Source organism: Cucumis melo, chromosome 9 (assembly GCF_025177605.1).
Source record: "Cucumis melo cultivar AY chromosome 9, USDA_Cmelo_AY_1.0, whole genome shotgun sequence".
NCBI classification, from domain to species: Eukaryota; Viridiplantae; Streptophyta; class Magnoliopsida; order Cucurbitales; family Cucurbitaceae; genus Cucumis; species Cucumis melo.
The window spans coordinates 24223444-24238005 of NC_066865.1; the positions used below are offsets into that span (position 1 = coordinate 24223444).

Consider the following 14562-nt stretch of genomic DNA (forward strand, 5'->3'; position numbering starts at 1 on the left):
TATCTCCTTCTGCCTTATCCATCCCTTAAGTTTCATCGTTCCTTTTGAGGAAAGGCGAGTCATGGTCTTCAGTTCAATTGCAGCCCCATCGGTAAGTTCCAAAGTCTTCAGCTCTACGGTTCCCTCGATTACTTCCTCTTGGCTGTCTCCTTCTTCATCCTCTTCTTCTTCATTCATGATGAAGAACATCAGTTCTCTTTTCTCCATTTTGCATCGGTGACCAGGAGAATACTTATCATTGCATCTGAAGCACAATCCCCGGTCTAGTCTTGCTCTAAACTCTGCATCCGACAGCCTTTTCACCGGTGGTTCCCCTTTCTTGAAGTTACCTTTAATAGGTATGGTGATCTGTTTCATTTGGAAATCGGTCTTCCTTGGTGGTGGCTTATCCACATCTCCCAGCTTCTTGACCTTAGATGATCCTCCTACCTCCCAATCTGTCATTCCTAACTCCATTTTGGACAGCTTTAAAGCGAGGTTCCGATCATTTACTAGCTGTGCTTCCCTCATACAATCCTCAAGTGTTTGGGGATGCCTACTGATTACCTCCGCTTGTAGGGAAGGTTCTAAACCAGTGACAAACGCATCAACCAACACACTTTCTGCCATGTAGGGTAGTGGGGCTGAATAGGTCACGAATTTTTTGACATATTCATTATAGGATCCTTCTTGTTGAATCCTAATCAATCTTGCTCCCAAGCTCTTTTGTCCCGAGTCCCGAAAAAACTCAAACATTCTACTCTTCAGATCCTCCCATGACTCCACCTTCTTCCTATTATGACTCCAACGGTACCAATCCACCTCATCTTGGCCAAAACTTACCACAGCTACCTTGACTTTTTCACTCTCAGGCAGGTTGTTTATCTCAAAAAAATGTTCAGCTCTGTACACCCATGACTCAGGGTTTTCTCCAAGGAACATCGACATCTCCAGTTTTTTGTACTTGTTCCGGTCAGTTACTGTTCCATCGATCTCTGTTATCGGCTCGGTTTCATCCATCTTCCCCTTTAACTTCATCACTGAACCGTCTGATGTGGTACCTGACTCTTCTTTTTTTTTTGTAACTATGATTTTCCTTCATTTCGTCAGCCAATCGTTCTACAGCCTTCTTCATTTCCAGCAGCATTTCTTTCATACTCAGGAGCTCCTTTTCAGTACCCTCAACTCTTTCTTCCATCTGTCTTTGAGCCATTTGTCTCGTGATCACCCCCAGTTTCTAGAGGCTCTGATACCAAATGTTGGGTTTCCCAAAAAGAAAACTGTAATAACCTAACTTGTTGGCAGGAAAACAGAGTATCCTCTGTAGTTTTATTTATTTATAATGCCAAATACAGTCATAAGCTTAAAGCAGTAAAGAACATCAAGGGAAAACAATAACAAATAGCATACCAACATGTAATCTACCCTAGGGTAACGCCTTGGCTACAGCAGCCGCCCTCCCAAGCTTTTATCAAAATAAAACCCTACTTCCCCAATCCCCAAAAGATGCTATATATAGGCATTATCCAACACTCTCTCTCTCCCTGGGTCCCACACGCACGATCCCCCATTTATTTTCCTTTTCCCACATTCCTGTCCAGCTGAATTACTTTTCTGTCCCTCCTCTTATATGTATGCAATATGGGAGGTCTTACAGAATAGTTTCTCTACCAACAAAGATGAAAAAATTGGGGGTTAAATCACAAGTTTATTTATTTAATTTTTTTAATACTTCCCTTGATATCATTTTATTTTTAAAAATTAAGTGACTTTTTTAGATATAAAATTGAAAATTTGTGTCTACGAGATTTTAAAATTTTAATTTATGTATATTGGGTTTGGACTGAACTTTTATACTAATTCAAAAATTATAATACTTTATAAAATTTGATGTTTGGCTAATGTTGAAATTAATTTTTTTTTGCTTTTGTAGAGTATGATAGACTTGATAGATATCAACCATTTTTCCATTTTAAACAACTTCTTTTAGAAAAATTATTTTCAAATTTTGTTAGAGGTGAGTAAAATTTTGTAAATTCAAGGACTAAGATTTGCAAAAGAAAAAAAAAACGGAAAAGGAAAAAAAAAAAAGAGAAAAGAATCAATTAAACTAAACCATATCATTCTCTTTAAGTGACTCAACTAAACATGGATTAACTAGACATGGATTACATAATTAAACAAATAAAGACTTTTGAACATAGCACTTTCTATGATTTCAATTCCATTACTAGCTCCAACTTCATTTTTTAATTTGTTCACACTATATATGATATTATTTTTATGATCAAGAATAAAATATAGTATATATATATATATATATATATATTTGTGTTAACTAAAGTCGTATATTCTTGATAATTTAGAAGTGTGAGGATTATATGCTTAAATTAATTAATTAATTAAATAAATAATTTAATATTCGAGTTAATTATATGTTGTGTATACTTTTATCATTTTCAAAGTGGGTATTACTATATTCTCACGTCAAATATGGAGAACTTTTTTTCACATAATTATCTTGATCACTTTAATATAGGCAAAGGAAGCACCCAAGAAATTAAATAAAGTGAAGCCCTAATTAGATCATTACTCTTTTGAAGGCCATCCTAAAGATAAGATTTGTCAACAACCCAATATGACATATCGTCTCTTTTGATCAAACCAATATAATCCATCACAAAAATTTACTTTTTGGTCTTTAAGTTTTTTTTTCCCCTTTAAGCAAAAAATTTAATTAGTCTCATAACAGTTTAGTTATTCAACTTTACTAACTACTAAATAACAATTGTAATTTACAATTTATTGGTTTAATGAGAAAAGTTTTCTTTTATTACGTAATGGGTACTTAGTCATTATAGTTCATAAAATAAATTTGATTCCTAGCTAATCAATTTTCAAAGAGGTAAAGAACATGGACTAATTAAATTGAAGTCTATTTTTACTTATGAAAAACCAGAGACTAGATTATTATATATTTGAAAGCTTGGATACTAAATTATTGTATATTCGAAGTTAAATGAACTAAATCATTCTAGTTAAGGACTAAGTGGTTACTTTTATGAAAAAATTGAACCACAAATGGAAATTAGCCAAAATTAAACGTCAATCCACACTCTCTCTCAATAAAGACCCCAAAAATATTATATTCTCTCTTTGAAACCAATCATTCCCACTAGCATTATATTATTGATATATCCAAATTTAATTTCAAGGCAGCATCTGAATGTGCTTGGAATACAAGCACTTTGGTATTTTTGCATAGTCAATAGCACTAATTCTTGAGACGTCTATAAAAGCTGAAGAGAATATGGAACAATAATAAAGCACCCTCATAGCCTCTAGTTATACTTCAAAAGAGAGTACTACATATGCATACATATATTTTCATAACAACTCTCTCCTTGTAGCTAGCTACCTTGTAGTACTCTCCATGGCGGTTGAGATTGCGAAGGAGTCATTCGACGTTAATCAAACTATTGTCAAAGACAGCAAAGAATACGACAACAACCCGCAATGGAAGAGGCTTCAACCATGGACGAAGCAAATAACAGTTAGAGGAGTAATAGCGAGTGCCATTATTGGGAGCCTCTATAGTATCATAACCATGAAACTAAACCTTACTATTGGGCTCGTCCCAAATCTCAACGTCTCTGCTGCTCTTCTTGCGTTCGTCTTTGTTCGAGTGTGGACTAAAATCCTTCAAAAAGTTGGGTTTGTAACCAAACCCTTCACTCGTCAAGAGAACACTATGATTCAGACATGTGCGGTTGCTTGTTACAGTATCGCAGTTGGAGGTAATTGCGTTAGAAAGTCATTCTAAACATATACCAAGTGCCGGTGATCTACTAACATCTCTTGTTATTTTCTATTTTATTCTCATTTTTTATCCTTATTTTCTTCAAAAATAAAAATAAAGAACATGCATGTTTGTCAGTTTATTTTTATACTGATTTTTTTTAAAAATATGATTACGAGATGAATCCAAATAAAAATAATGCAAAGTCCATCGAAAAATGCAGGTGGATTTGGTTCGTATCTGTTGGGAATGAGCAGAAAGATATATGAATTATCAGGAGTAAACACTGAAGCAAATTCTTCATACAGTGTGAAAGAGCCTGCACTGGGATGGATGACTGCATTTCTCTTCGTTGTTTGCTTCGTGGGTCTTTTTGTTTTGATTCCTCTTAGGAAGGTATTTTTATTTTTATTCTTTTACAATTTCGAACCACCCAAAAAAAAAAAAAAGAAGAGAATTTTAATTAAATATGAACTTTTATAGTGTTCTAGATCTTTAATAATAATTGCTTAAGGTATATTCCTCAACTAAGAAGTAGTTAATTAAAGATATATATATATATATGTGTGTGTGTGTGTGTCTTTTAACCTTTGTATCACTCAGATATGTATATGTAAATTAAATTTTGATGACATTTTTGTCAGAAAAAAACAATAAATTGTTAAATTTTAAAACGGTGTTCAATAGAAAAGAGATGTAAGGATAGAATAGAATAGAGAATAGAATAGAATAAATACAAAATCTTGATTAGAGGTGGCAGATATGTTAGGTAAGATATTTGTAAAATTGTAAATTAAATTATTATAAATAGAATATATATACATACATATATATATATATATAATTTAGTGGTTGGTGGTGCATAGGTTATGATAGTGGACCTGCAATTGACATTTCCAAGTGGCATGGCAACAGCAGTTATGATCAATGGATTCCACAATCAGGGTGATGAGATGGCAAAGTACAATATTTTCATTACATCTCAAATTGATTTAATTTAAACTTTTTTTTTTGTTTAATTTGTTATAAGATATATGTGGGGATCAAAGTGTTGCATGCTAATGGTAGTATTACTTAAATTTTGTGATCACAGGAAGCAAGTAAGGGGGTTTATGAAGTACTTCTCATTCAGCTTTTTTTGGGCTTTATTCAAGTGGTTCTTTTCTGGCAAACAAATGTGTGGTTTCTCTCAATTCCCCACTTTTGGACTCAAAGCTTGGAAGCAGACGTATGATCCCAAACTTAAATCTCCAAAGAATTATTATAATTAACACAAACAATTACAACTTAGAAAAAGTATAATATTTTGAAATTTTGTTGTTGATAAGTGAAATTGATGAAATTTTGGCAGATTCTACTTCGATTTTGATTCGACTTTTGTGGGAGCAGGGATGATTTGTTCCCACCTAGTTAACTTGTCATTACTTCTAGGAGCCGTCCTATCTTATGGCTTAATGTGGCCTCTTCTTGATCTACTCAAAGGGAATTGTTTGGATGAAAATGACATGAAAAGTTTATATGGATATAAGGTTTGATCTTCTTCCTCTCGAGTTGGGTTGACATGAACTTCTTCTTATCTTTTAAAACATATATATATATATATATATGAATATATATACGATAAATTATTTGTGGTCTTTGTTGTCATCAACTTTTCAGGTGTTTTTATCCGTTGCTCTGATTCTGGGGGATGGACTTTACAACTTCGTCAAGATTATTGCTACAACCATCATCAATATATACAAAGTCAAGAAAGCAAAAAAAGGTTCATCCTTTATAACATATTCTTCTTTAAAACTAGAAAGATAAATCTATGATCATATCTGTCGTTGTTTCAACAGGTTTAGAACACAATGATGAGAAACCAACTATAGATAAAAATCAAGATGAAATCTTCTTGAGAGAAAACATCCCTTTATGGGTGGGAGTCATTGGCTACATAATCTTGGCAACACTATCCGCCATTGTTGTCCCACAAATGTTCCCTCAGCTCAAATGGTACTTCGTTATCGTCGCCTACATCCTCGCCCCTTCCCTTGCCTTCTGCAATGCTTATGGCGCTGGTCTCACCGACATCAACATGGCCTTCAACTATGGCAAAATCGCTCTCTTCATACTCGCCGCAATCAGTCCGAAACACGATGCCCTTATCGCCGGTCTAGCTGGCTGCGGTCTCATAACTTCCGTCGTCTCTGTTGGCTGCACTCTAATGCAAGATTTCAAAACAGCCCATTTGACCTACACCTCCCCAAGAGCCATGTTTGTCAGCCAGGTGATCGGTACAACAATCGGGTGCATCATGGCGCCACTAAGCTTCTTCCTGTTCTACAACGCGTTTGACGTGGGAAATCCAAAGGGGGAATTCAAGTCGCCATACGCTTTGATATATCGGAACATGGCGATTCTAGGAGTCGAGGGGGTATCGGCATTGCCAGAGCATTGCTTGCAAATGTGTTACGGGTTTTTCGGGTTCGCAATTGGGGTGAACATAGTGAAAGATTTCGTGGGTGGGAGGATTGGCAAGCTGATGCCAATACCCATGGTGATGGCGGTGCCGTTTCTGGTTGGTGGGTTTTTCACCATTGATATGTGTTTGGGGAGTTTAATTGTGTTCATTTGGGGTAAAATGAATAAGAAGAAGGCAGAGTTGATGTTGCCAGCTATAGCTTCAGGCTTGATTTGTGGGGAAGGACTTTGGGCTATACCATCCTCCTTTCTTGGTCTTGTTAAGATTAATCCTCCTATCTGTATGAAGTTTGTGCCCTCATAGCTAATAAAACCCTACCCTTCCTTTTTAATTCTTTTTCATGGTTTATGATGGCGAATCAGCGTGTCATGTTTTATAATAATCCCAAGTTTGCATGGGTTAAAACTGTTTGAAATATACATTTGATATTCTTCTTGATGAGTAGTATTCAATATTGAAATATCGATAATTATGGATGAATAGATATAAGAAAGGAAACATAACTAAGGTAAAAGTTCCATCACATTTGCGATTTACATATTAATAAAATGCAAAATGAGCATTAATGTCGGTTTTGAAAAGACGGATGTTTAATGTCGGTTTTCCACCGACATTAAAGAGTAAGCTTTAATGTCGGTTTTAAACCGACATTAAAGGTCCGCCATTTTGAAAACCGACATTAAAGGTTCATTTAAATTTAAATTTTAATAATTTTATTTTTTAAAAAAATAACAAGCTTAAAACCGACATTAAAAGTCCATTTAAATTTTTATTTTAATAATTTCATTTTGTAAAAAAATAATTAATTCTCTCTCTTACTTTACTCTTTCAATCTTCTCGCTCGCAAACCCTTTCTTCTCTAAATGGAATCTGTCCATTTCTTCTCACATTCTCACCGGTGAATGCATTCCAATCTTCTCACGCCGTCGCCATCACCGTCGCCGTTCTCACGCCGTCGCCATCACCGTGGACGTCTTCGAATCTTCTCACATTTTTGGATTTGCTCGCGTGAGCTTCCCCCCAAATTCCCCTTTTCATTTTCTTAACTTTCGGTGAGATCTCTCCAATCCTCTCTTGGATTTCATTTTCTCTTCATTCTATCAATTTCAAATACCAAACACTCTATTCTCCATACTATTCTCTCATTTTTCTTCTACAGTTCTAAAGATAGGACAGAGGAAGATGATGAGGAGGATGATCGAGAGATTGATTCACATGAAGAGGTATGAATTGTGATTGATTGATTGAGGAATTAGGGTTTCGAAATACTGATTTGTGTGATTGAAATCGATTAAAATTGTTTGTGATTGAAGAGTTGGATGTCAACTATTTTTTTATAGAGGATTGGAGTATAGTTCGCCAACACTTGCTTCCGCCATAAGTAATCTAATTCCAGCTCTTACTTTCATCTTGGCTGTTCTTTTCGGGTATTCTTCTTCTTCTTCTTCCCCTTTTTTCTCGCATATATTTCAATTTTATTTATTCATTTATTGAGTACTAATTTTATTTCATATTTCGTGTTTCTATATATATATACACACACAAAATAATTCTTATTTGACACGAAATTATTAGAAATTAGACCTAGGACGTTAGTTGATATGATGAACTAAAAGATAAAAATTAATTACATAAAAAAATTGGAGTTTAAGTAGATTGTGTATTTTGTTTTTCTATTTGACAATTTTTTTTTATATTTATAAATGGATTAATATTAATATTATTATCTAATCCAGTGGTATAGTTGTGTTTTAGAAACTCGAAGATTCGAGTCCATTACTTGTGAACTTTAAATTTTGACTTATTAACATAAAGTTTAAAATTTAATAAAGTTAAATAGTTACTAAAAGGGAATTTATTGAGGGCCTACTAACGCAAGTCATTCTTAAAAGGGAATTTATTTTCCTTCATGTAATTACAAATAATGAATTATGAATTGGTTTGAAATTGATTTTAAAAAGCTCGAACAACAATACACACAGTTCGAGTTTAAAAATGATTGCAATTTTTTTCCTGAGCTAAGGAAAATCAAGAACGATAATAATTAAATGGTGAATCTCAACTTAACCCTTGAATAAGTCCAAAGGGAATGAAAGTGGAATGAAAAAAGATAATATAAGAAAAAAAAACTAATTCTCCAAATGATAAAAAATACAAATTTGTTTTACTAAGTTTTCAAAATGAGCCCTAATTTAATTGGTTAGCGATTGTTTTGGAAAATTCACATTTTCTTGGAATTTTTGAAGTATTTTTTATTAACTTAATCCTCAAGTATTTTGAGACTTATTCAACTTTGATACTGATTTTAGTGTTTATATTTTTAAGCTTGTATTTAAATGGTTCCTAAAATCTTAAATCATGTGAAATAAATTTCCAAAATTTATTTGGATGGTTTGGGAAATTTTGGCATTGACGCCACCATTGTAGCTTCGGAGGTTAGGGTTATGGAACCAGCTTGAAGTAGAGTTGGTGTTGAAGGTGATGGGATGCGATTTGTGAGTAGTGATTTACGGAAAATGATGTCTCTACGGCTTGGTTCCCTTCAACTTCTCTCAAATCCAAACACCAACCTTCACAATATGAAGATCTTCCACATCAATCCACTGATGCTGACATTTTCGTCACCGACAACAAAATAGTTCCATCTCATCCCGCTAGTTACTACGTAGCGGCTGTTGGCGGTGGTGAAGAAGGTAAGTGGGATTTCCAATGTTTCCTCATACTCGCTCATTTCAATTTTTAATCTCGCTCACTCTTTGATCACCCTATAAACTCTCTCTCTCTCTCTCTCTATTCTTTGCCGATTATTTCTATGATTGGTGTTCTTTTTTTTTTTTTATCATTTTGTCTATGTTATTGAGTGAAGGAGAAATGGGAACAAGTTATAATTTTGTCTTTCGATTGTTGATTCTCTTACTTACCAAAAGGTGTCTTTAAGTTTATTATCCTGTTTGTTTTGGTGATTTCTTTTTCACATGTGTATCGAAGTTTGAATTGGGTGAAAATCTGAAAATCTAAGGTGTTGCTTACTTACGTTGATCTTACCATCTTAAATTTCCAAACAGAATAATTGTCCCAAATTGTCTTGCAGTGCTGGTGGTTAACACTACATTTTGATTTGGTGATTTTGAGTAACTATGTAGAGTTCTTGTACCAGGCAAGTTCTTCTACCCTTGTTTTAATTTCTTTATTATGCTATCGATTGTTTAGGCCGAACTTTAAACTTTTTGGTTAGAAGATTTTTTGTACTTTGAGAATAATGTATTTTTTGATGTGAGCTACCATCATTTTATTGTATAAACTGTATCTTCTCTCTTTCATCTCTCTCGCTTTCTGGTTCTTCTTTCTTCTTTTCTTCTTTCTCCTTTATTGTATATATTTAAATATTTAATGCATTGATAGCCTAGAGAGGTAGGAGAGTAATGTTGATTGAATGTTCCTATGAAATTTTGTGCAGCCGTATACCAGGGCATTAGGTTGAACCACCACCACCCGCAGGTGAAATATAGGCAGCATATTTGATTCCACAAAAATGAAACAATCCAACCATGTGATTAGAATTGGTTTTTCAAAAGATGTTGCTAAAAAAAGATTGGTATGCTATGCATTGGAAATGCATCAATAATAAGTTGATTTTGGTTGTTCCATATGGAAAAATTCTTTGAAGGGGTCGTCTTAATGTGGTTAACAATTTTGAATAATCATTGGATGTACAAGTGAGAAACTCAAGAGGATGAATAGTTTATCAAGTAACTTCTTGATTTTCAATTGTGATAAATTGTCTTGTATTTGTGGCATTTGGTTCTTGAAATTTTGGAGGATATTGGGCTAAAAGTATCGATTACAACGAGAGCTTTTAACCCTTTTGGAATTCATTTGACTGGGGAATTTGAGTTAGAACTAAAGTAGATTGCTTGTATGGATGCAAGAATCGTGTAGAGAAGTTCAAGCTGTAATCAATTATTGGAAACCTCAGATGCCTCCTCTTTTTTGAATCTCGATTGTCTTAGATGGGTTGTTTTGCTAGCTATCTGCCTCCTTTCATGTTTTTACATGTTACGTTTGCGTTTGCTTATATGAATGCAAGTCATCTTCAATCCTTGTTATGTATTTTGTTCCATAAATCCATCAACTCTATTTCTTCCATTGATGCTTCCAGATTTGGTAGTTGAACTTGAGTTGAATTAAAATTTCTGGTTCTAGAAATATCTTTCCTTTGCCCATGTTTTTTTTGTAATTCTCAAAATATTCTGGATCTTTTGGTCTCTCGTTCCACTGCTGTTTAGCATTTTCAGAGTCCCTTAGTCTGTTGCAAGAAGTCTTAGTACATAAATATATATTTTGTTGTGAACTGTTTTGTAATACTTTGTTTTAGATGATCCAACTCCTTAATTATTACTAATATGGATGATTCTTTTGTTATTTATTTGTTGTTTCATTTGTGAGAATCCCTGCATTTCCTCTCACATATGTATGCTTTCAAAGAAGACTCATGTTTGTTATTGTTGTTGTTGTGAGACGGTGGAGTGGTGATATTTCTTTATCTGTGGAGGAGAATATCCTTTGGCTTGTGTTTATTTTGATTTTTTTTATTTTATTATTGAATTGAGTTTGTAGATTCTAAAGAAATATGAGAATAAAACCGTTCAAACATGGCTTGTTTGGTAGTTTTGAAGATGAACTCTGTAAGCTGTTGTCTGATTATTTGACCCATTCTTGTATTGCAGGCTTCGTGAATGGAAATAGCTTGATGAGTACTTTTGTATGTTTATTCATTTTTGTGAATGATGTTCTTTATTTAATTGTTAGTCCTTGAATTTGAGGTTGCTACATTCACAAATATGAATATGTATTTAGTGGAGGAACTTTTTGTTGTACATATACATTGGTTATTAATCACGATCTTATATATTATCTTAATATTTTTGAGTTTTCACTTACAGTTGTTGGTTGTTTATTTAATTGTATTTTATTATATATAATTCAAGCCAAATAATGTTGGTTTTTCCATCATAAAAACTAGTGTAAATACGACATTAAATGTGTCTTTAATGTCGGTTTAAAAACTTAAAGACATCTTTAATGTCGGTTATCCACCGACATTAAAGATCAACCGACATTAAAGGTCTTCAATAACACCTTCAAAGATGTCGGTTTATAACCGACATTGAAGGCCTTTAATGTCGGTTTGTAACCGACATCAAAGATGTCTTTAATAACCGACATTAAAGATGTCTTTAATGTCGGTTATAAACCGACATCAAAGTCCAACCGACATTAAAGACCTTTAATAACGCTCGCAAAGATGTCGGTGGCCAAGTGACATTAAAGGCCTTTAATGTCGGTTTTAAACCGACATTAAAGACCAGATTTCTTGTAGTATCTTTTAATTTCAACTCGAGAATAAGAGCTTAATTAGCTCAACATAAAGTTTAACTTAGGCTTCTAGACACATATAGCCAACCAACCCTACAGTGACACAAAAGGTGTTCGATCAATAGTCAAAAAGCTCCAGCTTTAGCCAACATCCACATGTTGCTGATCTGATCAATAATCTTTTTGAAATGTTGAACTTCATCGATTTTTCTTTTGTTTAATTTTAATATAATTGATATGGCTAACAAAATTAAAATATATAAAAAAAAAGAAAAGTTTTTATTTTTTGACTTCACAGAAAGTGCCAAAATGTGGTGTTTCCCATAATTAGAGTGCATGGGAACAGATAATCAAACAAAACCATATAATCATCACAATAATTTTCTTCATTGATTGAATTGGATCTCTTTCTTTTTTACTAATCCCCTTTTGTCATTTTCTATATATTTTCTTAATTAGGATTGTCCTATGGGTTGTTATATTGTATTACCAAATATTAAATTAATATCATTACACCATTCCATCATTTAAATTTTAGAAATTATATCAGACTGCAGGCAACATCAAGAAAAGAAAACAAAGGCTTAAGTTTTTTCTAAGGAAAGAGAAGAGAGGAAAAAAGTGCATAAAATCTGGGTTTTTTCTTTGTTCTTGTTGCTTGTGGAACTTTTCCTCATTAAAATAAAATGGCCCTACCCAATTGGATAGAAAATAAAAACCATAAAACTTTCTGTTCATGATTAATTTGCGCATCACTTCGACCACGGAATGTTATAAGATTACTCTCTAACGGATCACATCGTATGTGATTGTCTTTTAATAACTAATAAATGTAGACTAGAATATATTTATCGTTTAATTAAATAATTAAAATCAAAGTACTTTCTAGAATAATTTCTTATCAAAAACAGGATTTTTGTGTTTGTGATTTTGGTGACTATCTTGTTCACTCGTTTAATAATGTGCGTTTGGTTAAGTATGAATCCCTATATATGGGCAGAATTACAACATGTTTAGTGATACAATTGTGATGTTATATTGTTAAGCTTAAGCACACATAATAATAATCACAATAATAAAGGCATGCAGCCTATGGTTGAAATATATACCACTTTGAGCAATTTGGTACTTTGGTCGGTCACATGATGTGTTGGATTTTTCTCCCATTTGGAAGGTTAACTTCATCAATCAAAGCCCTAAAGATCAATTCTTGTCCATTAAGATTTTTTTTTTCTCTATAAATACGTCATTGAACGATATTTTTCTAAAAACGGTTAGAGATTCAAATCTACATATTTTATTTTTGTTGTAATGAAAAAATAGTTAAATTACAAATTCCGTTCTCCAACTTTCAAGCTTACGTTTAAAAAATTTCTAAATTAAAAAAGAAGTGGCTCCTAACGTGTTCTTGCAAATTTTATTTTAAAATTAAAAGTCTAAACTTTCAACTTTTTGTTAGTATTGGATTTTCTAACCCATTCGAATTTTTAAAAACTAATTAATTTGCCATATATAAAATTTAGTTTAATTGTAAATAATGCTCAAATATTTATAGTTCATTGTGTTATGAAAATTTTAAAAACATCAAACTAAGTCAATAATTTTTTGGATCTATATTAAATAATTTTAAAAAAAATTTAAAGATCAAATAAATACCGTTGAGGTAAATGAAAATTATCAAAGTAAAATTATTCTTCGTTAATATTCTCTCGACATGATATTATATTGGTCCAAATTTTTCCAATACCTTTTTAAGCTATCAAGTATGATGTAAACTTCAATCCATGTTCTCATCGATCACCATCATGTCTATAAATATATTTGAAGTCATCCATTATCCGATCCCTTTGCGAAAATGTTACTTAATGACGATTTTTCTTTTTAATATACTTAGAAAATTGAATTGTATTTCTAATAGATCCGATAAATTTTAGATTTCGTGTATAGTATAAGCCTATGAATTTTAAAGAGATCATCAAGAATGTAGCTATTAGAAGGGAAAAAAAAATTAAGAGACCTATTAAACATATGAGTAAGAACCAACTTTTACGATTCAAAACTAAATAATTAGTATATGCATAGAGTAGAGTAGACTATGAAGGATTAATAGACTTTTACTAAAAGATAAATTTCCCCTAAAAATGCGAGTTTCCAAAATTGATTGAAAATGACAATATAACTATTTCATAAAGGTGTTTCTTCAACACATGAAGAGTCAAGGGAGATAGCAATTGCATGACTTTGACTAACATCCAAAACTTCCAAATTCTATTAAAAGCAATTGAAAGAAGTAATCTATACCTACTCTATATTTGCTAATATCCTTTATAAATATCTAAATAATAATACAAATCATTGGGTTCAAACATAATTATAAGAGAGAGGAGGGGAGAAATAATTAGAGAAAATATTAAATATATTGTTTTTCCAACTCATCTTGCAAAGTCTACTTTGTTGGAATTGTTTGATTAGAAGAGGCCTTTTAATCCTATTTTTTAAGAAAAACTTAAAAAACTGAAATGGGTCGTATAGGGTCAGAGGTTCGATTCTTCTTCAAATTATATATAAAAAAACTCAAGAATTATGAGTCAATTCAAACCCTAATTTTAATCCATAAAAAATGATCTATAATCTTTATATTTATAGGAGGTTAAGTTAAAGTCGTTGTTTCCAAAACGAGCAAAGTCCAAATGATATAACGTTTGAATTATAACTTTAATGGTGAGAATTGATTTTTTTCTTTTCTCATTTTAATTATTAAACTAACGAATGTTTGCATCATCCTCCTTTAATAACTCGAATCCAAATTGTGTCAAATCATTGAGACTCAATTTGGGGAATAAAAAATATCTTTCTTTAATGGAGAATGTTAGACATGAAACATCGACAATAAAATATCTTGTTTTTTTCTTAAAAAAAGCATTTCTTTATGTTTTTGATA

At 32.4% G+C, this 14562-nt stretch overlaps 1 protein-coding gene and 1 long non-coding RNA gene across 2 annotated transcripts; both read left to right on the plus strand.

Moving 5' to 3' along the window:
* Positions 1 to 3308: 3308 nt before the first annotated feature.
* On the plus strand, positions 3309 to 6683 carry LOC103503138 (metal-nicotianamine transporter YSL1-like). The gene is made up of 7 exons (XM_008467297.3): positions 3309 to 3776; positions 4002 to 4174; positions 4645 to 4739; positions 4872 to 5006; positions 5130 to 5307; positions 5438 to 5543; positions 5620 to 6683. The coding sequence occupies exons 1-7, from the start codon at positions 3413 to 3415 to the stop codon at positions 6546 to 6548; spliced, it is 1980 nt and encodes a 659-aa protein (XP_008465519.2). The 5' UTR covers positions 3309 to 3412; the 3' UTR covers positions 6549 to 6683.
* A 393-nt stretch (positions 6684 to 7076) lies between these two features.
* On the plus strand, positions 7077 to 9457 carry LOC127150943 (uncharacterized). Its single transcript, XR_007823570.1, has 4 exons — positions 7077 to 7468; positions 7559 to 7672; positions 8673 to 8938; positions 9337 to 9457. It is a non-coding gene; the product is annotated as an uncharacterized LOC127150943 (long non-coding RNA).
* The last annotated feature ends 5105 nt before the right edge of the window (positions 9458 to 14562 follow it).